Source organism: Somniosus microcephalus, chromosome 28, assembly GCF_052327205.1.
Source record: "Somniosus microcephalus isolate GS21.2 chromosome 28, FLI_Smic_1.0, whole genome shotgun sequence".
NCBI classification, from domain to species: domain Eukaryota; kingdom Metazoa; phylum Chordata; class Chondrichthyes; order Squaliformes; family Somniosidae; genus Somniosus; species Somniosus microcephalus.
Window position 1 is genome coordinate 41325401 of NC_141014.1, and position 25750 is coordinate 41351150.

Sequence of the window (25750 nt, forward strand, 5' to 3'; positions counted from 1 at the left end):
CTTGGCCCTAAACAGACAATACAACATGGCTGATTACCTGACCATGGTAAAGGATAGCAAACTGAGAAAAACTTTGACAATGTACAGACTTAGTGAACATAACCTGGCGATCGAAAAAGGTAGACACAGACAGGCCCGGCTACCAAGAGAGGACAGGATATGCTCTCACTGCAGTCAGGGAGTGGTGGAGACAGAGATGCACTTCCTCACAGCTTGTAGAAAATATCAGGGCATAAGGGAGAATTTCTACCCAAAATTCACAAAAATATGCCCGGAATTCAGAAATTTGAATGACGACCAAAAACTCCCATACCTACTAGGGGAAGAGAGAAATTGCATAACACTAGCGGCACACTATGCTACAGCTTGCCATAAACAGAGGGACAACCAGTAAATATAAGAAAAGAGTATATATAAATTATATGAAAGTATATATTTATACACTCAGGGATAGATCTGTATTTTTGTGAACAAACATGAATGTTTTCCGATGCTTTGGCAACATAAGATGTAACTTGTCATGCTAATAAAGCGATTTGAATTGAATTGAATTGAATTGAGTTGGGAGAGAGAGAGAGGCGGAGAGAGAGAGTGAGAGAGAGAGAGGGTGGGAGAGAGAGAGGAGAGAGTGAGAGAGGAGAGAGTGAGAGAGAGAGATAGAGAGTGGGAGAGAGAGAGGGGGAGAGAGAGAGTGAGAGAGAGAGTGAGAGAGAGAGAGAGAGGAGAGAGTGAGAGAGGAGAGAGTGAGTGAGAAAGAGTGGGAGAGACAGAGAGATAGTGGTGGAGAGAGAGAGAGAGGGGAGTGAGAGAGAGAGAGGGAGAGAGAGAGAGAGGGGGAGAGTGAGAGATAGAAGAGTCCCCTCAGTCAACTAGTCCTGGGACTCAGTGATGTAACTGCTAACACTACTAATAATAACCAGCCCCAGGACAGTGACATCGTAGCACAGAGAACTCGACCCAACACAATCGTCATTAAGCAAAAGGAAAAATATCTGACATATTGGGCAGAAACAACAAAAACCCAAAACAAACTCAATTGCTACTTGGCCCTAAACAGACAATACAACATGGCTGATTACCTGACCATGATAAAGGATAGCAAACTGAGAAAAACCTTGACAATGTACAGACTTAGTGAACATAGCCTGGCCATCGAAAAAGGCAGACACAGACAGACCTGGCTGCCAAGAGAGGACAGGATATGCTCTCACTGCAGTCAGGGAGTGGTGGAGACAGAGATGCACTTCCTCACAGCTTGTGGAAAATATCAGGGCATAAGGGGGAATTTCTACCCAAAATTCATAAAAATATGCCCTGAATTCAAAAATTTGAATGACAACCAAAAACTCCCATACCTATTAGGGGAACAGAGAAATTACGTAACCTTAGCGGCACACTATGTTACAGCTTGCCATAAGCAGAGGGACAACCATTAAATCTAAGAAAAGAGTATATACATGTTATATGAGTGTATATTTATACACACAGGGATATACCTGTTTATACACTGTATGGATAGATCTGCGTTTATGTGTTCAGCCATAAATGTTTTTTCGGTGCTTTGGCAACATAAGATGTACCTTGTCATGCCAATAAAGCAATTTGAATTGAATTGAATTGATAGAGCGAGAGAGCGAGGGGTGGGAGTGAGAGAGTGAGAGAGAGAGACAGAGAGATAGAGAGTGGGGGAGAGAGAGAGAGAGAGGATTTAAAGCATTACAGCGACTGAATCATCTCTTTCTCTTTTCCAGCGCACTGAAAAACCTCAGAAACCAACATCTGAAGAGTTGTGAACCATCAGAAAGGGAATTTCCTTCACTTGTTTGCGTTTTCTTACCTCACACTCAGCAATCCCGCGTCACTGCAAATAGCCTCAAATAAAGCTTCCAGAATCACTGTGAATGGATTGGTTAATGAACCTGTACTGACTGCAGGGTCAGCACTAAAATATTAACCTGTCTTCTCTCTTTCAGGTGCTGACTGCCCTGCTGTGTATTTCCAACAATCTTATCATTACTCTGTATCTAACCCCTGCTGTACCTGCCCTGGGAGTGTTTGATGGGACAGTGTAGAGGGAGCTTTACTCTGTATCTAACCCCATGCTGTACCTGCCCTGGGAATGTTTGATGGGACAGTGTAGAGGGAGCTTTACTCTGTATCTAACCCGTGCTGTACCTGCCCTGGGAGTGTTTGATGGGACAGTGTAGAGGGAGCTTTACTCTGTATCTAACCCGTGCTGTACCTGCCCTGGGAGTGTTTGATGGGACAGTGTAGAGGGAGATTTACTCTGTATCTAACCCGTGCTGTACCTGCCCTGGGAGTGTTTGATGGGACAGTGTAGAGGGAGATTTACTCTGTATCTAACTCGTGCTGTACCTGCCCTGGGAGTGTTTGATGGGACAGTGTAGAGGAAGCTTTACTCTGTATCTAACCCGTGCTGTACCTGCCCTGGGAGTGTTTGATGGGACAGTGTAGAGAGAGCTTTACTCTGTATCTAACCCGTGCTGTGCCTGCCCTGGGAGTGTTTGATGGGACAGTGTAGAGGGAGCTTTACTCTGTATCTAACCCGTGCTGTACCTGCCCTGGGAGTGTTTGATGGAACAATGTAGAGGGAGCTTTACTCTGTATCTAACTCGTGCTGTACCTGCCCTGGGAGTGTTTGATGGGACAGTGTAGAGGGAGCTTTACTCTGTATCTAACCCGTGCTGTACCTGCCCTGGGAGTGTTTGATGGAACAGTGTAGAGGGAGCTTTACTCTGTATCTAACCCGTGCTGTACCTGTCCTGGGAGTGTTTTATATGGCAACATGATGGAGATGAAAATATTAGCTGGTCATTGAAACCTTCCCGTGGTGAATCGTGATCCCATCACCCCATACCCACCATCACCCACCTGGGGTTGCAAAAATAAAGATATAAAACCTCGGCCAATTCAGAGAAAAATTGTTGACTGTCCTCTCCTACCTTTGAATGTGATCAAAAACAAGATCAGGAGGATACGGTGCTTTGCGATTCATGACCTGATCTCCCACACACCTTTCGTATGGTGTAATATCAGCCCCAGGGTGGAACCTGCCCCCCAACCACTGACAAAATGATCTTAATGACCACACGAAGAAAACAGCAGAAATCAGCCAGGGTTCCTGCTCCTGATCACTGCCCAGTGACCCCTGGGTTAGAGCGAGGGGAATCAGCCAGGGTTTTGCTCCTGATCACTGTCCAGTGACCCCTGGGTTAGAGAGAGATGAATCAGCCAGGGTCCCTGCTCCTGATCACTGCCCAGTGACCCCTGGGTTAGAGAGAGGGGGAATCAGCCAGGGTCCCTGCTCCTGATCACTGTCCAGTGACCCCTGGGTTAGAGAGAGGGGAATCAGCCAGGGTTTTGCTCCTGATCACTGTCCAGTGAGCCCTGGGTTAGAGAGAGATGAATCAGCCAGGGTCCCTGCTCCTGATCACTGTCCAGTGACCCCCCTGGGTTAGAGAGAGGGGAAATCAGCCAGGGTTCCTGCTCCTGATCACTGTCCAGTGAGCCCTGGGTTAGAGAGAGGGGAATCAGCCAGGGTCCCTGCTCCTGATCACTGTCCAGTGATCCCTGGGTTAGAGAGAGATGAATCAGCCAGGGTCCCTGCTCCTGATCACTGCCCAGTGACCCATGGGTTAGAGAGAGGGGAATCAGCCAGGGTTCCTGCTCCTGATCACTGTCCGGTGACCCCTGGGTTAGAGAGAGGGGAAATCAGCCAGGGTCCCTGCTGCTGATCACTGCCCAGTGGCCCCTGGGTTAGAGAGAGGGGAAATCAGCCAGGGTCCCTGCTGCTGATCACTGCCCAGTGGCCCCTGGGTTAGAGAGAGGGGAAATCAGCCAGGGTCCCTGCTCCTGATCACTGTCCAGTGACCCCTGGGTTAGAGAGAGGGGAATCAGCCAGGGTTTTGCTCCTGATCACTGCCCAGTGGCCCCTGGGTTAGAGAGAGGGGAAATCAGCCAGGGTCCCTGCTGCTGATCACTGCCCAGTGGCCCCTGGGTTAGAGAGAGGGGAAATCAGCCAGGGTTTTGCTCCTGATCACTGTCCAGTGACCCCTGGGTTAGAGAGAGGGGAATCAGCCAGGGTTTTGCTCCTGATCACTGTCCAGTGATTCCTGGGTTAGAGAGAGGGGAATCAGCCAGGGTTTTGCTCCTGATCACTGTCCAGTGAGCCCTGGGGACGGTCCACTTGGGTGAGGATCTGGAAGAAGGGAGCAGTGATAGACCCAGACCCCAAGTGCCTGCACCTTCAGGGATCGAACGGAGAAAGTTAGGCGGCAGGAGGTGTGGGTGAAGGTCCTGTAAAAACCTCACTCTTTGCTCCTGAGGAAGGTTTATTTTGCTGGGAATGAATAACGGGCTGAGCGCTGTGGAGGGCTGCCTCTCCTACACGTGCCCCCTTCACGGCGCCCGTGGTCCGATAATACTTTCTGGAGCAATTAATACCAGCGGAACGGTGGGATCCTGATACAAACCAGATTTATTATTTGGAAAATTCCACTTGCACTAAAGATGAATTAACTTTGTAGAGAGTCTTAAACCAGCCAATTAATGGGACTGTTTTGTGCCTTAAGTGGAGACAGGGGCACGTCCAACCGTAAATTGTTCCATTTTACAGAGTTTTTCCAGCCTGTGTTCTGACTCCATGCCGATCCCAGATGGAAGCCTGGGCTCAGGATTGCTTTGTACATTTTCCACTCTTTCCGTGGATTGTTAACCATCAAACCCCTAAATCACCAGCTCTCTTTTCCACCATTTTTCTTAATTATTTTTCTTTTGACTCCCTCCTTTTAGGAGCCCATCCCACACCCCACCCCCCACACCCCGCCTCACACCAAAACCCACTCCCCAAACTCCAGGGCCACACCGAGTCCGGGACCTGTGTCCACGCACTCCGACCACATTCGTCACAGGTGCTTAAGCGATTGTGACTCATCCGCTCAGCCCCCCTCCCTTCTCACCCTCACCCAGCCCTCGCCCTCACCAGCCCCTCGCCCTCACCAGCCCCTCGCCCTCACCCAGCCCTCGCCCTCACCAGCCCCTCGCCCTCACCAGCCCCTCGCCCTCACCCAGCCCTCGCCCTCACCAGCCCCTCGCCCTCACCAGCCCCTCGCCCTCACCCAGCCCTCGCCCTCACCAGCCCCTCGCCCTCACCAGCCCCCGCCCTCACCAGCCCCTCGCCCTCACCAGCCCCTCGCCCTCACCCAGCCCTCGCCCTCACCAGCCCCTCGCCCTCACCAGCCCCTCGCCCTCACCCAGCCCTCGCCCTCACCAGCCCCTCGCCCTCACCAGCCCCTCGCCCTCACCAGCCCCTCACCCACACCAGCCCCTCACCCTCACCCAGGCCCTCAACCTCCTTCTCCCCCTCGCCGATGCTTGTTTGAGATCAGTAGCTCTTCATTTATAGAAAGAAAGATCTTGCATTTCTATAGCACCTTTCACGATCTCAGGTCATCCCAAAGCGCTTTACACAAAGTATTTTTGAAGTGTAGTCACTGTTGTAATGTAGGGAAACGTGGCAGCCAATTTGCGCACAGCAAGCTCTCACAAACAGCAATGAGATTAATGACCAGTTCATCTTATTTGGCAGTGTTGGGTAAGAGATAAACATTGACCAGCACTGGACACTGGGGAGAACTCCCCCGCTCTTCTTCCAATAGTGCAGTGGGACCTTTTACGTCCACCTGAGAGGGACCGGTTTCCACCAGAGCATCCTTTTTAAAAATTCGTTCCTGGGATGTGGGCGTCGCTGGCAAGCATCCCGAGTTGCCCTTGAGAAGGTGGTGGTGAGCCGCCTTCTTGAACCGCTGCAGTCCGTGTGGTGAAGGTGCTCCCACAGCGCTGTTAGGGAGGGAGTTCCAGGATTTTGACCCAGCGACGATGAAGGATCGGTGATATATTTCCAAGTCAGGATGGTGTGAGACTTGGAGGGGAACTTGGAGGTGGTGGTGTTCCCATGCACCTGCTGTCCTTGTCCTTCTAGGTGGAAGAGGTCGTGGGTTTGGGAGGTGCTGCTGAAGAAGCCTTGGCGAGTTGCTGCAGTGCATCTTGTAGATGGTCCACACTGCAGCCACGGTGCACCAGTGGCGGAGGGAGTGAATGTTTAAGGTGGTGGATGGGGTGCCGATCAAGTGGGCTGCTTTGTCCTGGATGGTGTTGAGCTTCTTGAGTGTTATTGGAGCTGCACTCATCCAGGCAAGTGGAGACTATTCCATCACCCTCCTGACTTCTGCCTTGGAGATGGGGATCTGCTGTGGATTCACAGAATCACAGAATCACAGAAACCCCACAGTGCAGATAGAGGCCATTTCGGCCCATCGAGCCTGCACCGACACATATCCCACCCGATCCCCGTAACCCCTACACCAACACATATCCCACCCTATCCCCGTAACCCCACGTATTTAATCCCCCTAACACTAAGGGTCAATTTATCATAGCCAATCAACCTAACCCGCACATCTTTTGGACTGTGGGAGGAAACCGGAGCACCCGGAGGAAACCCACGCAAACACGGGGAGAATGTGCAAACTCCACACAGACAGTCACCCGAGGCCGGATTCGAACCCGGGTCCCTGGTGCTGTGAGGCAACAGTGCTAACCACTATGCCACCGTGCTGCCATGATTGCAGTGAAGCTTTTCCATTGATCCTGCAACAGAGGAAAAATGTTCCTGATTTTGCCACAATTGAATGTTGTAGACTTGAGAGTCAATCTCATCTGTTGCCGCACCTCCTCGGAGACTCACCTCAGAGCTTGCTCGTAGGTACCATGTTCCTTGAGGACCCTTCCTTTCAGGCGCATAGCCCTGAGTTGTCAATCCCACGACTCTCGGGGCAGCCTTCTCCTCGGCCTCCGCTGGGAACGGCCACAATCTCTGCCACTCCTCCGGCTCCCTCGTGCTGTGTGAACGACCCGGTGCCACATTCCCACTAACACTATCCCACTCCCCCTGGGAGAAAGTATCTGAGCTGAAGAAGTGAAGGGAGTGAAGAAGCAAGTGAGTAGGCGGAGGGTTTGAGGGGGTTTGGGGGAGAGAAATCCAGGCCAGGAGGTCTCTGCGGGAACTCCTTCATTAATTAATCTCCTTCAGCTCTCTCTTCCTCATCAATCTCCTCATATTCCTCATCAGGAAGTGCAACGAAGGTTCACCAGACTGGTTCCTGGGATGGGGGGATTGTCCTATGAGGAGAGATTGAGTAGACTTGGCCTATATTCTCTAGAGTTTAGAAGAATGAGAGGTGATCTCATTGAAACATGCAAAATTCTTACAGGGATTGACAGGGTAGATGCAGGGAGGATGTGTCCCCTGGCTGGGGAGTCTAGAACCAGGGGTCATAGTCTCAGAATAAGAGGTCGGCCATTTAGGACTGAGATGAGGAGAAATTTCTTCACTCAGAGGGTGGTGAATCTGTGGAATTCTCTACCCCAGAGGGCTGTGGAGGCTCAGTCGTTGAGTATATTCAAGACAGAGATTGATAGATTTTTGGATATTAAGAGAATCATGGGATATGGGGATAGTGCAGGAAAGTGGAGATGAGGTAGAAGATCAGCCATGATCTTATTGAATGGCGGAGCAGGCTCGAGGGGCCAAATGGCCGACTCCTGCTCCTATTTCTTATGTTTATAGTCCTCAAGGAGTGGTGCCTCATCATTGTCTTCCTGCTCCTCTGCACCCCCCCTCCCCGCTGTTTCTGTGACAGATCTACAGGAAGGGGAGGTACAAACTAAGATTAGGTGAGCATTGCCTTCTGTCTGTGCGCTGGGCTCTGGTTCCTGGCTTGGCTGCTCATGGGATGGACATTCTTGAAAAGTGGACGAAAGCATTAATGAGACAGGCAGGTGGCAATAGGTTGAAAAATGTTCTAACTCTGAGTGAAATTATCCATCACAGTCCCTGACCCGTTGATAATATAAGATTGATGTTACATAACTGAATGTACTTTCCAAGTTTATTATATTCTGGCTGCAGAATGACCATAATTCAATAAATCACCTGCATTATTAAATTTCCTACATTACAACAGTGACTACACTTCAAAAGTACTTCATTGGCTGTAAAGCGCTTTGGGACGTCCGGTGGTCGTGAAAGGCGCTATAGAAATGCAAGTCTTTACAGTGAGTATGAAGGTGGATGATGGTCATAAACCCCCAAGTGGTTTATTAATGTCCTCCCCCTCCCCCTTGCCCCCACCCACTCGAACTCACCCCTCCTGCACCCCCTGTACTCAGCCTGTGCCATGCTACGGCTGACCCATTGCCCACTGAGGTGGCCTAGTCATCCATTCAGTTGTCAGTGTGTGGTAAACCACTGTTATTGTATATTGTTACCTCTGGGTGGCGCTGTGTACCAGAGGCATGCCTCAGCTGACGCCGCCCACATGACCAGGTATAAAGGTGGGGGTTTCACCAACTCACTTCCTTCTTGGAACCAGCCACCCACGAGAGGCATGCTCTGTTCTCTAGTTAATAAAAGCCTTTTCATCACCTTCCTGATTCATCGTCTTTTATGGAGTAATTGATAAGCGTATCACAGGGCAAGTAAGGAAGAGCAATAAATGTAACCTTGCCAGCGTCACCCACCTCTCGAGAACAATTTTGTTTGAAATCCCCAGTGATTCTCGATGAACAATCGTCGAGCCTTCCTGTGATTATTATCATTTCTCAATGCCATTGAGCGCAGCGTCAGTTGGAGGTCGCACTCCTCCTAGACACAGCCAATCAGCGGGACTGGCTGATGGCACAGTGGGTACATGCAACCCCACAATGAGCCCCACAGACCAGGAGGATCGCAGTCTCTAAGCAGCTAGAATGGGTCTCGGTGCCTCTGGGCTATGGAGAAGTATCAGACAGTAGTCTCGCAAGCAGGACCACTATCTAACGACCTCTGCTGGGAACCGCGTACGTTTTGATGTAGGACAACACCCCGGCTCGGTTCTGATGCTCTCTGCAGTCGAATATCTTCCCTGTCTGCACTCACTCATGACGAATGGTCAGTTGAATGGTGGGAAGAGGGAAAGAAACATTGTGTGGACCCGCCCTGCCTTGCAGAGTGAGCCTCTTGCCAGTCAATCCATGACCCCATGTTGGCCAAAGCACTCCAGATGAGCGAGAGAGTGGGGTCATGACTGGTGATGTGCAGAGTGCATGACTGGGACAGATTCGATGGATCTTTGGACACTAGGGGAATCAAGGGATTTGGGGATAGTTCAGGAACGTGGAGATGAGGTAGAAGATCAGCCATGATCTCATTGAATGGCGGAGCAGGCTCGAGGGGCCAAACTCCTGCTCCTATTTCTTATGTTCTTAAAAGCTACATTCAGATATACAGCTCTGTGCAAACCACCCATTGCGGGAATACTGTATTCGAATGCTAGTTTAATGAATGGCAGTGTTGGCTATGTCAAACATTTACATTAGAATTTAGTATCAATTTCAGGAATGTGATGCAAGCTAATTTCTCCAGTTATATAAACACTGTACGAGCAGTGCGTGTTCGATTGGAAGCTGTTTCTAATAATACAACAATCAAATGAAATGCTGCAATTTCCCTTCCACTAAAGTTCCAGGTTTCTCTGTTTAATCCTCATCCATCGCAGACCGTAAAGTTCCAACCAGGTGATGGCCTCAGGAAAGGAAGCTGGGCTTCAAAGCACCTTCGAGCCTTTGAAGCAATTAATTAGCGTGTGAGCGTAGCACTATATGATTAGTGATTTTTATATATATAAATATCATATGAAACAATCTGAATTGGGTACTCAAAAAACCTTCTCATCCGTATCATGTATGGACTTGATACTTGGCCCCTGCTATGGCTCAGGTCCAGAGGTTATGGCCACTGCCCATTACCTCATCCAAGTGTCCATGCTCCGTGCATGGGTTCAGACTGCGAGCGCTAGTCCAGTGTCAGCCGTGGCTCAGTGGGTAGCACTCCTACCTCTGAGTCAGAAGGTTCTGGGTTCAAGTCTCACTCCAGAGACCAGAGCACTACGATCTATGCTGATCCTCCAGTGCAGTACTGAGGGAGCGCCGCACTGTCGGAGGGGCAGTACTGAGGGCGCTCCACTGCACTGTCGGAGGGGCAGTACTGAGGGAGCGCTGCACTGTCGGAGGGGCAGTACTGAGGGAGCGCCGCACTGTCGGAGGGGCAGTACTGAGGGAGTGCTGCACTGTCGGGAGGGCAGTACTGAGGGAGCGCCGCACTGTCGGAGGGGCAGTACTGAGTGAGAGCTGCACTGTTGGAAGGACAGTACTGAGGGAGTGCTGCACTGTCGGGAGGGCAGTACTGAGTGAGAGCTGCACTGTCAGAGGGGCAGTACTGAGGGAGTGCTGCACTGTCGGAGGGGCAGTACTGAGGGAGCGCCACATTGTCGGAGGGGCAGTACTGAGTGAGAGCTGCACTGTTGGAAGGACAGTACTGAGGGAGCGCCGCACTGTCGGAGGTGCCATCTTTCAGATGAGACGTTAAACCAAGGCCCCGTTTGCTCTCTCAGGTGGATGTAAAAGATCCCAGGGCCACTATTTGAAGAAGAGCAGGGGAGTTCTCCTCAGTGTCCTGGGGCCAATATTTATCCCTCAACCAACATCACTGAAACAAATTACCTGGGCATTCATCATGTTACTGTTTGTGGGAGCTTGCTGTGCACAGACTGGTGTATATTACAACTGGCTGCCGTGTTTCCTACATTACAACAGTGACTGCACTTCAACAAAGTACTTCATTGGCTGTGAAGCGCTTTGGGACGTCCTGAGGTTGTGAAAGGTGCTGGAGAAATGTGAGTCTCTCTTTAGTTTGGGGGGCTCCTCACTGTGGCGGGGTGTTGTAACCGAGCCCAATTGTGGTCTCATGCAATGTCCACTTTCCACCAGGGATTGGAGGTGGTGTCCTGGGCTGCTCCAAGGGTGCTGAGACTTCCTGCTGCCCCCCAAGCAAGCAATAACTCCGCTGAGACCCAGAGTGGAACCTTCAACCTGCTTCAGTGAGAAACCAGGCCAACCCTTCGCCCAAGATCTTGTCAGGCATCAATAGTATTTCTAATGGGTGATTTACTCAAAGTGCCTTTGACCCTGTACAGTGACAATATACCTGTTCTTTTTAAGAAACAGTCCCTCTGTAGCACTCGATATCATGGCCAGTACTTCAACACTGAGCCCCCTCACACCGTCATTAAACACTTCCTTTAGGATTCTGCCTTCTCCAATGTAGAAAACAATCTGAAATACTCTTTATATAAATCCCCTAACTGCATCTCATCCACATTAAACTTTCAATAGCAAACAAGACCATATTCTGATCTATAACATGTGCACATCATGTGCGTTCTCTCTAATACTGACGCACTGATATAATGGGCATTCTTCCTAACTCCCACATATAGAATTCACACACATAGGATTTCACAGGATATACGGCACAGAAACAGGCCATTCGGCCCAACCAGTCCATGCCGGCGTTAATGCTCCACTCGAGCCTCCTCCCGTCTTTCCTCATCTCACTCTATCAGCATAACCCTGTGTTTCCTTCTCCCTCATGTGCTTATCTAACCGCCCCTTAAATGCATCGATACTATTCGCCTCAACCACTCCCCGAGTTCCACATTCTCACCACTCTTTGGTTTGATAACACTCCTGTGAAGCACCCTGGGACATCTGGAGAGGGGGAGAAGGAGCAACAAGGGGTGACTGGGGGAAGGAAGGGAGCGGGATGGGGGTCACAGAAATGTCATTTTGGTTGAGATCGCCGGGTCGTTGCAGGGCGTATAAGACCCTGTCTGCAATCCGAGACTGCTCCATGTTCCAACGATGTGACTGCGGCGCCAGGCATTGGGATCCGCGGAGAGAACGGGCGCCAGTTTGCTCCTGATGTTTCCACGTGCTGATGGCTATGGATGTGGAAAGTGGGCAGTTAATCCTGTCCTGAGGTTCCTATTCGATCTGACCGGAACGGCTTGGAATTCTGGGCTAACAGTTCCGACCCTGGCTCACTCTGGTACCTCGTGATGTTCTGGGTACAAAGGCCTGGCAAATATTAGTGAGTGAACATCCAACGGCCTTGTCCACCCCTCCTGCTACTTAAACAAAGGTGTTAAGCCAGTTGTCTTTAATGGGTTAACACTCCCACTAAAATAACAATGTCAGGTGAACCTGCTGGGCTTTCATGCACTAATCTTGCTGACAGTAGTTTTTTATGCAGCATTAGGTTTCATCTGAGGTCTATAGTTCCACTCCAGCGCACTGTAAAATATCAGGGTTACGTGCAAGTCTTTCAGCCTTATTGCCTGAAGGGTTGAATGCTTCATGGATTCAAACTGAAGTTTTTAACATTTCCAACCAGTTAATGCTCGCAAGCTCCAAACACCTTGTTCTGCCCTTTCTTCCACCTCCCTATATCCTCAATGCCTTGAAATCAGGACTCACCCTCACCCTCTGCTACTCTAACTCAGCCTTTATCAGCACCTCAAAACTGGGGACGGTCTCACCTCCCTAAGTCTCCCCTTCCTCTTACACTGTACGAAAGAAAGAAAGATTTGCATTTACATACAGCGCCATTCACAACCTCAGGACGTCCCAAAGCACTTTACAGCCAATTAAGTACTTTTGAAGTGGGAGTCACTGTTGTATTGTGGGAAACGCGGCAGCCAATTTGCGCACAGCAAGCTCCCGCAAACAGCAATCTGATAAATGAAGAGATAATCTGTTTTTTTATGATGTTGGTTGAGGGATAAATATTGGCCCCAGGACATCGGGGATAACTCTCCCAATACTCTTCTTCAAAATAGTGCCACCTGAAAGAACAGTTGGGACATTGGTTTAACGTCTTATCTGTATGATGGCATCTCCGACAGTGCAGCGCTCCCTCAGTACTGCCCCTCTGACAGTGCAGTGCACCCTCAGTACTGCCCCTCCGACAGTGCGGCGCTCCCTCAGTACTGCCTCTCTGACAGTGCGGTGCTCCCTCAGTACTGCCCCTCCGACAGTGCAGCACTCGCTCAGTACTGCCCCTCCGACAGTGCAGCGCTCCCTCAGTACTGCCCCTCCGACAGTGTGGCGCTCCCTTAGTACTGCCCCTCCGACAGTGCGGCGCTCCCTCAGTACTGCACCTCCGACAGTGCAGCACTCCATTAGTACTGCCCCTCTGACAGTGCAGTGCTCCCTCAGTACTGCCCCTCCGACAGTGCGGTCCTCCCTCAGTACTGCCCATCCGACAGTGCGGCCCTCCCTCAGTACTGCCCCTCCGACAGTGCAGCGCTCTCTCAGTACTGCCCCTCCGACAGTACGGCGCTCCCTCAGTACTGCCCCTCCGACAGTGCGGCGCTCCCTCAGTACTGCCCCTCCGACAGGGTAGCACTCCCTCAGTACTGCCCCTCCGACATTGCAGCGCTCCCTCAGTACTGCCCCTCCGACAGTGCAGCGTTCCTTCATACTGGCCCTCTGACAGTGCAGTGCTCCCTCAGTACTGCCCCTCCGACAGTGCGGTCCTCCCTCAGTACTGCCCCTCCGACAGTGCGGCCCTCACTCAGTACTGCCCCTCCGACAGTGCAGCGCTCCCTCAGTACTGCCCCTCCGACAGTGTAGCGCTCTCTCAGTACTGCCCCTCCGACAGTGCGGCGCTCCCTCAGTACTGCCCCTCCGACAGGGTAGCACTCCCTCAGTACTGCCCCTCCGACAGTGTAGCACTCCCTCAATACTGCCCCACTGATAGTGCAGCGCTCCCTCGGTAGGGCCCCGCCGACAGTGTGGCGCTCTCTCAGTACTGCCCCTCCGACAGTGCAGCACTCCGTCAGTACTGCCCCTCCGACAGTGCGGCGCTCCCTCAGTACTGCCCCTCCGACAGCGCAGCACTCCCTCAGCACTGCCCCTCCGACAGTGCAGCACTCCCTCAGTACTGCCTCTCCGACGGTGCAGCGCTCCCTCAGTACTGCCCCTCCGACAGTACGGTGCTCCCTCAGTACTGCCCCTCCGACAGTGCAGTGCTCCCTTAGTACTGCCCCTCTGACAGTGCAGTGCTCCCTCAGTACTGCCCCTCCGACAGCGCAGCACTGCTTCAGTACTGCCCCTCCAACAGTGCAGCACTCCCTCAGTACTGCCTCTCTGATGGTGCAGCGCTCCCTCAGTACTGCCCCTCCGACAGAGCAGCACTCCCTCAGTACTGCCCCTCCGACAGTGCGGACCTCCCTCAGTACTGCACCTCCAACAGTGTGGCGCTCTCTCAGTACTGCCCCTCCAAAAGTGCAGCGCTCCCTCAGTACTGCCCCTCTGACAGAGCAGCACTCCCTCAGTACTGCCCCTCCGATAGTGCGGCCCTCCCTCATTACTGCCCCTCCGACAGTGTGGCCCTCCCTCAGTACTGCCCCTCCGACAGTGCAGCGCTCCCTCAGTACTGCTCCTCCGACAGTGCAGCGCTCCCTCAGTACTGCCGCTCCGACAGTGCGGAGCTCTCTCAGTACTGCCCCTCCGACAGTGCGGCGCTCCCTCAGTACTGCCCCTCTGACAGTGCGGCGCTCCCTCAGTACTGCCCCTCCAACAGTGTAGCACTCCCTCAGTACTGCCCCTCCGACAGTGTAGCACTCACTCAATACTGCCCCACCGACAGTGCAGCACTCCCTCGGTAGTGCCCAGCCGACAGTGCGGCATTCCCTCAGTGCTGCCCCTCTGACAGTGCAGCACTCCCTCAGCACTGCCTCTCCGACGGTGCAGCGCTCCCTCAGTACTGCCCCTCTGACAGTGCGGTGCTCCCTCAGTACTGCCCCTCCAAAAGTGCAGCGCTCCCTCAGTACTGCCCCTCCGACAGAGCAACACTCCCTCAGCACTGCCACTCCGACAGTGCGGCGCTCCCTCAGTACTGCCCCTCCGACAGTGCAGTGCTCCCTCAGTACTGCCCCTCCGACAGTGCGGCGCTCTCTCAGTACTGCCCCTCCGACAGTGTAGCACTCCCTCAGTACTGCCCCTCCAACAGTGCAGCACTCCCTCAGATCTGCCCCTCCGACAGTGCAGCGCTCCCTCAGTACTGCCCCTCTGACAGTGCGACGCGCCCTCAGTACTGCCCCTCTGACAGTGCAGTACTCCATCAGTACTACCCCTCCGACAGTGCAGTGATCCCTCAATACTGCCCCTCCGACAATGCAGCACTCTGTCAGTACTGCCCCTCCGACAGTGCGGCGCTCCCTCAGTACTGCTCCTCCGACAGTGCAGCACTCCCTCAGTACTGCCTCTCCAGCAGTGCAGCGCTCCCTCAGTACTGCCCCATGACAGTGCGGCGCTCCCTCAGTACTGCCCCTCTGACAGTGAGGCGCTCCCTCAGTACTGCCCCTCCGACAGTGCAGCGCTCCCTCAGTACCGACCCTCCAACAGTGCGGCACTCCCTCAGTACAGCTCCTCTGACAGTGCAGCACTCCCTCAGTACTGCACTGGGAGTGTCAGCCTGGATTATGTGCTCAATGTCTCTGGAGTGGGGACTTGAACCCACAATCAGGACTTCTTGAATTACCTCAACTTCTCTCCTCCCCCCTTTCAATCTCAGGTGATGTCCTTTAGGCTTTGGCTTCTCAAAATAAAACTATACAAAAATACTACCATCTAATTCTTTCTGATAAGTGGTTGGGATTTACATCTCACCATCTACATCCTATTGACACGGTCAATCACAATTTTCTACTAATTGAGATACTTCAGAAACTACACAGCACAGGATGTGACCTGATGGGATATTGTAGAAACATAGAAGATAGGAGCAGGAGTCGGCCATTCGGCCCCTCGAGCCTGCTCCGCCATTCAATGAGATCATGGCTGATCATCCAAACTCAGGGCCTTGGTGAGACCACATCTTGAGTATTGTGTGCAGTTTTGGTCACCTTATCTGAGGAAGGATGTACTTGCCATGGAAGGAGTGCAGTGAAGATTCACCAGACTGATACGTATGAGGAGAGATTGGGTCGATTGGGCTTGTACTCGCTGGAGTTTAGAAGAATGAGAGGGGATCTCATCGAAACTTATAAAATTCTAACAGGACTAGACAGACTAGATGCTAGAAGGATGTTCCCGAAGATCAGGGAGTCCAGAACTGTAATGATATACAGTAACATGTCATTCTAGAATGGTACACTAGGTGTAGCTGTATGTTTTACTTGTGGGCTACATCTATATGTGTTGTCTTGTTTAACACGAGGCACTGGTCGAGAGTCAACATGGCTACTGTATACAAGTCAACATGGCTGAATAAATGACTAGCACAAGCTAGCTGTTCATAATAAAAATGTCTATTTATTTATGAACATAACATGGTACCAGGAGTGGTAATATCTGCTGAATATTGCAAAACGCGACATGGAGAATTTGAAGCCACCGGAGGGTTTGAAACTCATGGGGAATGTCGACTGCAATTGGCGGACTTTCAAACAACAATTCGGACTCTACATTGCCGCCATCGGGTTCGGTACGAAGCCAGACACAAGGAAAATAGCGTTGCTGCTCACGGTTGCAGGCCCGCAGGTGATAGGGGTATTTAATACGTTTGTATTTGATCAAAAGGAGGACAGAGAAAAATGGACGACGTGCTAAAGAAGTTTGATACACATTGTTCTCCCAAAAAGAACGAGACCTATGAGAGGAACATGTTCCGTTCACGGACACAGCAGCAAAATGAGTCTTTTGATAGCTTTGTGACCGATCTGAAACTGAAAGCACAGACATGTAATTTCTCTGAACTGAAATCATCCATGATTCATGACCAGATTGTGTTTGGTATTCATGATAAAAAGGTCAGGGAACGTCTGTTGAGAGAAACCGAACTAACATTGGAGGATGCTGTGAAAATATGCCATGCCAGTGAGCTAGCTCAGCAGCACGCAAAGACTTTCAGTGAAATTAATAATGGTGCGACTGTAGTGAGTGACGGTGCTGTGTCCTGCAAGGGGAAGAAACGTGGGCAGAACAGGAATGCAAAGCAATCGGAGGATGGAACTTTCAATTGTAAACACTGTGGTTACCAGCACCAGTCAAGTCAATGCCCAGCGTTTGGGAAAATGTGCAAAACTGTAATGGAAAGAATCACTTTGCCAAACAATGCTTTTCAAAAGAAGTAAAAACAAAGAAAGAACATAAAGTTAATGCAGTAAAAGAGGACACTGATTTAAGTGAGACATTTTTTGTAGGAATGGTGTCATGTGACAATATCAAAAAGGATACAGAAAATGTGCAGCCCTCAGGAATGGACAATGCTGAACATAAAGTTAATGCAGTAAAAGAGGACAAATGGATGATGCCACTGCAGGTAAATGGAGCATTAGTTACATTGAAACTAGACACTGGGGCAAAAGCAAACTTAATCAGTATGAGTGACATTAAAAATATGAAAGAAAAGCCCAAAATACAGAAAAAGTCAGTACTACTGAAGAACTATAATGGACAGAAAATAGATAGCTTAGGTGTATGCAGACTTAAAGTGACAGTCAAAGACAAAGTGCATCATCTCATGTTTTCTGTTGTGGCTGAAGGACTTGATTCACTACTAGGTGACAAAGCTTGTGAGGACTTAGAACTGGTCAAGAGAGTCTACCGTATAAACTGTGCCATAAGCAGACCAGATGAATCAGTGGATTCTGTAGTGAGTAATTTCCAGGATGTGTTCAAAGGATTTGGAGTTCTACCATTCACTTACAAGATCCAGCTAAAGGAGGATGCTCAGCCAGTGGTACATGCTCCACGGAGAGTTCCAGCACCCCTGCGTGACCGGCTCAAGAAAGAACTGGACAGAATGACCACACTAGGAGTCATCAGGAAAGTCGAAGAGCCAACAGACTGGGTTAACTCCATGGTATGTGTAAAGAAAAAGAACAATGATCTAAGAATATGCATGGATCCAAAGGACTTAAATGCAAACATAAAGCATGAACACTACCAGATTCACAAGCGAGAAGAAATCACCAGTGAAATGTCAGGTGCCAGATACTTTACAAAGCTCGATGCCTCACAAGGATTTTGGCAACCAAAACTGGATGAAGAGAGCACCAAATACTGTACCTTCAACACACCATTTGGCAGGTATTGTTTCCTCAGAATGCCTTTCGGAATAATATCTGCATCTGAAATCTTTCATAGAGCGATGGAACACATAATTGAAGGTCTGGAAGGAGTTCGGGTCTATGTTGATGACATCATCATCTGGGGCTCCACACTGAAAGAACACAATGAGAGACTGACTAAAGTGCTACAGAGCATACGCCGGAAGGGACTGAAGCTCAACAAAGCCAAGTGTCAGTTTGGAGTCCAGGAAGTCACTTTCCTAGGAGATAATCTATCTGGTAAAGGAATAGAGCCAGATATGCAAAAAGTAAACGCCATACTCAAAATGCCCCGACCCACTGACAAAAAAGGAGTGCTACGCATCATGGGGATGATAAACTTCATTGGAAAGTTCATTCCTAACTTGTCAGCCAAGACAGCCTGTCTGTGAGACCTGCTACATAAAACAAATGAGTTCGCATGGACAGAAAGACATGAACAAGAGTGGATGAACCTCAAAAAAGTGCTGACAACCACACCTGTACTCACCTTCTTTGACCCAACGAAGAGAATCAAAGTGTCAACGGATGCATCAAAAGATGGCCTAGGCGCGGTCTTGCTACAAGCAGAGGGTGAAGATTGGAAGCCTGTTGCCTATGCCTCCAGGTCTATGACTGATTCTGAGTGTCGATATGCACAGATAGAAAAGGAATGTCTAGGCTTGGTAGTTGGACTAGAAAAGCTCCATGGCTACATATATGGACTTCCCACCTTCACAGTTGAGACAGACCACTGCCCACTGGTTGCCATCGTAAAAAAAAACCTGAATGAGATGTCTCCAAGGATTCAACGACTCATGATGAAGCTGCAAAGGTATGACTTTTAACTGATCTACACACCAGGCAAACACAAAGGGCTGGATTTTCTTAAGCCCCTGGAGTCGGGTTAGAGGCGTGCGGGCGATAAAAATCGGAGATCCGGGGGTCCCGACCCCATCCCGCCTCCAACCCGCCTCCATGTCAATTTCATAGGAGTCGGATTGCCGACAAGTGCTAGAACCCGACTCCCAGAGGCGGGAAGGGATTAAAGGCAATTAAACTGCCTGTTAACAGGTAGTTTTTTGCCTATTCGCGATTTTTATTGCTGGTTTGTGGGCTTCCTGACAGCTCCAAACCACGAAAAGTTTTCGAGGCGGGACGTGGGTCTGAGGTCTTGGAGGGGTCGAGATGCCCAGTGTTCAGGTGAGTGAGGGGTGCAGGAGTGCAAAGGTAAGTGTTTTGCAAGTGTTTAAAGTGTTTAAATAAGTTTAACTTACTTTTACTTACCTTTACAGGAGTCCTGCATTCCGGTGTCGGGAGTCGGCTGCAAGAAACACAGAAGCTCCGATTTTTAAAAAAAAATCAGCTTCTTGGTTTCTGCAGCAAAATGATTTTAAAGTTATCCTGAGAAAGGACTGAGGCTGAATTAGCAGTTTTTCAGTGCTTGACAGCTTCAAACAGCTGTTAAACACTGATATTTCATCTGCCAAAAGCTTTTCACAGATGAAATGTCAATCTCTGACGTCACCTGTTGCCGGGTGGCCCTTAATTGGCCTGCTGAGCCCACAGGGCGGGCTCAACAAGGTCAATCAGAGGAAAATCCAGTGGGTTGGCCACATCTCCATGGAGGCGGGACAACAAGCCCGAATGTGGGTTTCCCACCTCCAACCCGCCCCCGTAGCAAAATCCAGCCCATAGTGTTAGCAGATGCACTATCCCGAGCACCCACAATGAGTCATGTGAACTCTACTGAGGAAGACGTGGATGTTCATGGTAAAGACTATCTATTAGTGATTGACTACTATTCTAACTATCCTGAGATGCCGCTGCTCTCAAGCACATCAGCAAGCAGTGTCATAATGCATGTTAAATCCATCTTCACCAGACATGGGATTCCCAGGATTGCCATTAGCGACAATGGTCCGTGCTTCAACTGTAAGGAGTGGCAACAGTTTGCAGCACATTATGACTTTCAGCACATCACATCCAGTCCTCTGTATGCTCAGTCGAATGGTAAGGCAGAGAAAGGTGTTCAAGTTCTCAAACAGCTACTGAAGAAAGCAACAGAAAGCAAGTCTGATCCTTATCTCGCCCTGCTGAGCTACCGAGCCTCCCCTTTAGACTGTGGTTCTTCACCTGCTGAACTCCTAATGGGTCGCAAGTTGCGCACCACGCTACCCTGCTGTGCAAAAGAAAAGCAGAGTAAGGAACTGAGACAGAGACTTCAACTGTTAAAGCTGAAACAGAAATCACACTATGACAAGTCATCCAAAACTCTGAAACCATTGACAAGGGATGATGTTGTCAGGATTGAGGATCCAAATGCATGGAACAGGAAAGCTACAGTTCTTGAGGAAGTAGGACCAAGGTCATACACTGTTAGAACTGAGGAAGGACAGATTCTCAGGAGGAACCGCCGTTCCCTCCTGAAAACACAAGAAACTATCCAAGAGCAAATCGATGACAATGCCGCAACTGAATCTTGTCACTCACCACCAGAACAATCTAACACAAACACACATACAGGCTCTCATGAAAACACATCAGACTTACCTGTGCTGAGAAGATCCACACGTGAAGTAAAAAAGCCTGATAGACTTAATCTTTGAGTACAAAGAAAAGTATAATAAAAGAATGAAAAGCTTAGAGTTCATAAAGTAAAGCTTTGAAGATGTGTTGACTGTTGTGAAGATGTTTTAAAAAAAAGGTTTGTGTTGTTAAAAAGAAACAAGTTCATTCGAAGGTTTATAGGCACTGACAAAAGTGTTACTGATATCATCTTTAGTGTTTTTCTTGAAAGTTGATTGATATTGATTTTGTTTAACCTCAAAGGAAGGGGGATGTAATGATATGCAGTAACATGTCATTCTAGAATGGTACACTAGGTGTAGCTGTATGTTTTAGTAGTGGGCTACATCTATATGGGTTGTCTTGTTTAACACGAGGCACTGGTCGAGAGAGTCAACATGGCTACTGTATACAAGTCAACATGGCTGAATAAATGACTAGCACAAGCTAGCTGTTCATAATAAAAATGTCTATTTATTTATGAACATAACACAGAACCAGGGGTCACAGTCTAAGGATAAGGGGTAAGCCATTTAGGACAGAGATGAGGAGGAATTTCTTCACCCAGAGAGTGGTGAACCTGTGGAATTCTCTACCCCAGAAGGCAGTAGAGGCCAATTCATTAAATATATTCAAGAAGGAGTTGCATATATTTCTTAAGGCTAAAGGGATCAAGGGATATGGGGAGAAGGCAGGAACAGGGTACTGAATTTGGATGATCAGCCATGATCTCATTGAATGGCAGAGCAGGCTCGAGGGGCCGAATGGCCTACTCCTGTTCCTATCTTCTATGTTTCTATGTTTACCCTGTCCCTACCTTCTCCCCATATCCCTTGATACCTTTAGCCTTAAGAAATATATCTAACTCCTTCTTGAATATATTTAATGAACTGGCCTCCACTGCCTTCTGCGGTAGAGAATTCCACAGGTTCACCACTCTCTGGGTGAAGAAATTCCTCCTCATCTCTGTCCTAAATGGTTTACCCCTTATCCTTAGACTGTGACCCCTGGTTCTGGACTCCCCCGCCATCGGGAACATCCTTCCTGCATCTAGTGGTTCGGCGGGGTCTGACTGTACGGCTTGTGTATGTCCCAGGGTCTAACATCTAGGAGCGCTGGTGAAGGGGCTCCATCTTCAAAGGGGACCTGATCTGAAAGACCCCCTTTGAGCATCAAGCCTGGTTAATGCCTAATCTCTCTTGATAGGATTTCCAGCTGAACGCTCCTCTGTGTGAACAGCCCACTCCATTCTCTGAAATCTTAAGCAGGTGAGAAATAGGAGCAGGAGTTGGGCCGTTGGGCCCTTCGACTCGCTCCGCATGTCTTGTGCGGCTCTGTTCCAAGTCAGCGCTGTCAGTCGTGCCAAAGTAGACAACGTTTGGCAGCTGGACCTACTGAGGCTGCTTCCAGAGTCCAGCAGCGCCCGGAGTCTTTGACACGCTTCCCTCTTCAAATGGAAACAGGTTCATTGCAGGTGGGAGGGGGGGGGGGGGGGTTTATAGGTGGGAAACATTTTGCTAACTTTATATGTAAAGTGACCACATGGATTGCCAGCATGCTTCCGATATAATGACCATTTCATCTGGAAATAAACAGGAACACATGTTGCCCTCGAGGTGGATTCTCGACTCCTCATCAAAACACAATACAATGCAGGCAGTGTGAGGGCCGTAGAATGGGCTCCATGAACGTTCTCCCCTTCATTCCTCAAAGTGTTGAGTCTTGTACAGGCGTCTGCAGCCCTCAGGGATCTCGCGTAGTTGGGGGGGGGACAGGCATCACTGCCAAGACAGACCCTGTTCTCTTTCTAATCTCCACATGTGTGCACTTTAACAGCACAGAGCCGGGATCAACCTGTCTTTGTGGTTCAGCAGGCAGTGCCTTTCCCCTCCCAAGCTCCAGGGCCACGTTGGGTCGCGTGGCTCCGTGGTCTGAGGTGCTGCGTTAAGTGCTCCCAGTCTCGTTGGGGGACGTGGATTCAAATCCCACTGCTGCCAGCAGCTTCCTGCTTTTGAAATGTTAAAGGGAGTCGATAGGTCGACGTGGAGAAACCTTTCCTCTGATGGGGGATGAAGAACAAGGGGGCATAACCTTAAAATTACAGAGCTCGGCTGGTCAGGAGTGAAATCAGGCAGCACTTCTCCACTCAATGTGTTGTAGAAATCTGGAACTCTCTCCCCCAAAAGGTCTATTGGAGCTTTAGTGAGATGGATAGAGTTTTGTTGTGTGAGGATGTCGAGGGATACGGAGCAAAGGCGGGTGGATGGAGTTGAGGTGCAGATCAGCCACGATCTCATTGAATGGCGGGACAGGCTCGAGGGGCGAATGGCCTCCTCCTGTTTCTATGGCAAATCTACCTCTCTGAAGTGTTTGATGAATAAAGACTGACACTTTCACTGCCAAAGCAGCCGGTTTCACTCTCAGATACAGAAAACTAGCTCCCTCTCCCGTCACCAAATAGACGATGGTTTGAATCCGTCACCAACAGAGGAGATGGAAATCTTCCCACTCCGATCAGGAGGCCCGGGTGTGTCAGGAGTTTGGACCATGTCTCCAGGACGCTGTGCAAAATGAGCAGCCTTTACGGAACAACCTTGAGCCACCTACAGTGGAAAGACAGCTTAAATGCAATGCTAACTAGCTCCGAACAAGGGTAGGAATAAAGAGCAGGGAAAATTGAGAGGAAATCCGCGGTGGGTGCTGTGAGTGGATGCTGGCCTTTCACCACTACATCCTGGGTTCCAATTCAGCCCAAACTGTTGAGATTGTAGCTTCCTCCATCCACCCACTCCCCACCTAAACACCGTGGGAGCACCTCCACCGCACAGACTGCAGCGGCTCAAGGAGAAAGCTAGCTGCCTGAAAAGGTGGTGGTGGGCCTTCTCCTTCATTCACAGCAGTCCGTATGGTGGAGGTGACAGGTGAGTGGGTGGGATACAGGGGTGCAGGTGGTGCGATACAGATGTGCAGGGGATTAGATACAGATGTGCAGGGGGTGCAATACAGGGGTGCAGGGGATGAGATACAGGGGGGCAGGGGGTGCGATACAGATGTGCAGAGGATGCGATACAGATGTGTAGGGGGTGCGATACAGATGTGCAGGGGGTGCGATACAGATGTGCAGAGGGTGCGATACAAATGTGAAGGGGATGAGATACAGATGTGCAGGGGGTGCGATACAGATGTGCAGGGGGTGCGATACAGATGTGCAGAGGGTGTGATACAGATGTGCGGGGGTGCGATACAGATGTGCAGGGGGTGCGATACAGATGTGCAGGGGGTGCGATACAGATGTGCAGGGGGTGTGATACAGATGTGAAGGGGATGAGATACAGATGTGCAGGGGGTGCGGTACAGATGTGCAGGGGGTGCGATACAGATGTGCAAAGGGTGCGATACAGGGGTGCGGGGGTGCGATACAGATGTGCAGGAGGGTGCAATACAGATGTGCAGGGGGCGCAATACAGGGTTGCAGCGGGTGTGATACAGATGTGCAGGGGGTGCGATACAGATGTGCAGGGGGTGCGATACAGATGTGCAGGGGATGCGATACAGTTGTGCAGGGGGTGCGATACAGATGTGCAGAGGGTGCGATACAGATGTGCAGGGGGTGCGATGCAGGTGTGCAGGGGGTGTGATACAGATGTGAAGGGGGTATGATACAGTTGTGCAGGGGGATGTGATACAGATGTGCAGGGGGTGCGTTACAGATGTGCAGGGGGTGCGATACAGATGTGCAGGGGGTGCGATACAGATGTGCAGGGGGTGTGATACAGGGGTGCAAGGGTGCGATACAGATGTGCAGGGGGTGTGATACAGGGGTGCAAGGGTGCGATACAGATGTGCAGGGGTGTGCGATACAGGGGTGCAGGGGGTGTGATACAGGGGTGCAGGGGTGCGATACAGATGTGCAGGGGGTGCGATGCAGATGTGCAGGGGGTGCGATACAGATGTGCAGGGGGATGCAATACAGATGTGCAGGGGATAAGATACAGGGATGCAGGGGGTAAAATGCTAACTTGAGTTCTGAAATTTTATCTGAACTGAAAACCTTATTACTATTCTGAACTAATGGCTCCACGTTGTGACACATTGAAAGAAATGGGAAAAATGGCCTCTTGTAAGGAAATCTTGTTACATTTGAAGAATTTCTGGACAGCTCAGATGGTTACCGTGCCTGACATCAGCTAACTGAAGAGTGACCAGGCCTGCTGGACTCCTGGGCTCAGTCCCACACGGGCAGTCCGCGAGGTTGGGGCCTTCTTGGGTCACTTTAAACGTTCAGACTGAGCTCTAGCCTTAGTTCCCCTGGGTTACAGGGGTGAAAGATGAGTCACGGTCCCCCCTTCAGATGACCACACCCTACAATGCAGCGCCGTTCATGGCCAGAGAACAACACACTAACGCAGCCAAACTCTGATCTGATGGAGCATCGTGTCAGGATGGTTCAACCCAATACAGAAAGACTGACCAGGCTGGGGTTCTTTTCTCTAGAAAAGAGAAGACTGAGGGGTGCCCTGATAGAGGTCTTTAAGATTATGAAAGGGTTTTAAAGAGTAGACTGAGAGAAGGTGTTTCCACTTGTGCGGGGAGTCCAAAACCAGGGGCTATCAATATAAGATAGTCACTGATAAATCCAATAGGGAATTTAGGAGAAACCTCTTTACCCAGAGAGTGGTGAGAATGTGGAACTCGCTACCACAGGGAGTGGCTGAAGCGAATAGTATAGATGCATTTATGGGGAAGCTGGATAAACACATGAGGGAGAAAGGAATAGAAGGATACGCTGATAGGGTGAGATGAAGAGGGGCAGGAGGAGGCTGGTGTGGAACATAAACACCGGCACGGAGCAGTGGGGCCGAATGGCCTGTTGCTGTGCTGCACATTCTGTGTAAGGCCACACTGGAGCCAAGGCGTCTCAGACACGGGGCCTCACGAGAACAGTGTGCGATTCGCATTTAAAATGGCTTCAAGCGGAGCGGGTCCTGAGCAAACACAGGAGGCCAGTCTGACTGAATCGCTGAAGGAGCCCTTAATGGTTTCAAAGCAGACAACTTAGCAAAACACTTCTGTGGTAAACCACACTATTCATCAGGTGCTAAAACCAGTAGGAAGCTCCCCGTGAG

The 25750-nt window shown here is 50.2% G+C and overlaps 1 protein-coding gene across 1 annotated transcript in view; it reads left to right on the top strand.

The window, feature by feature from the left end:
• Positions 1-1902, top strand: part of LOC147099658 (endoplasmic reticulum resident protein 27-like) — a 38229-nt gene extending 36327 nt beyond the window's left edge. Inside the window, exon 7 of the mRNA XM_085969339.1 lies at positions 1752-1902. Coding sequence (XP_085825465.1) covers positions 1752-1793 — 42 coding nt within the window. The 3' untranslated portion in view covers positions 1794-1902. The remainder of the gene's footprint in view (positions 1-1751) is intronic.
• The last annotated feature ends 23848 nt before the right edge of the window (positions 1903-25750 follow it).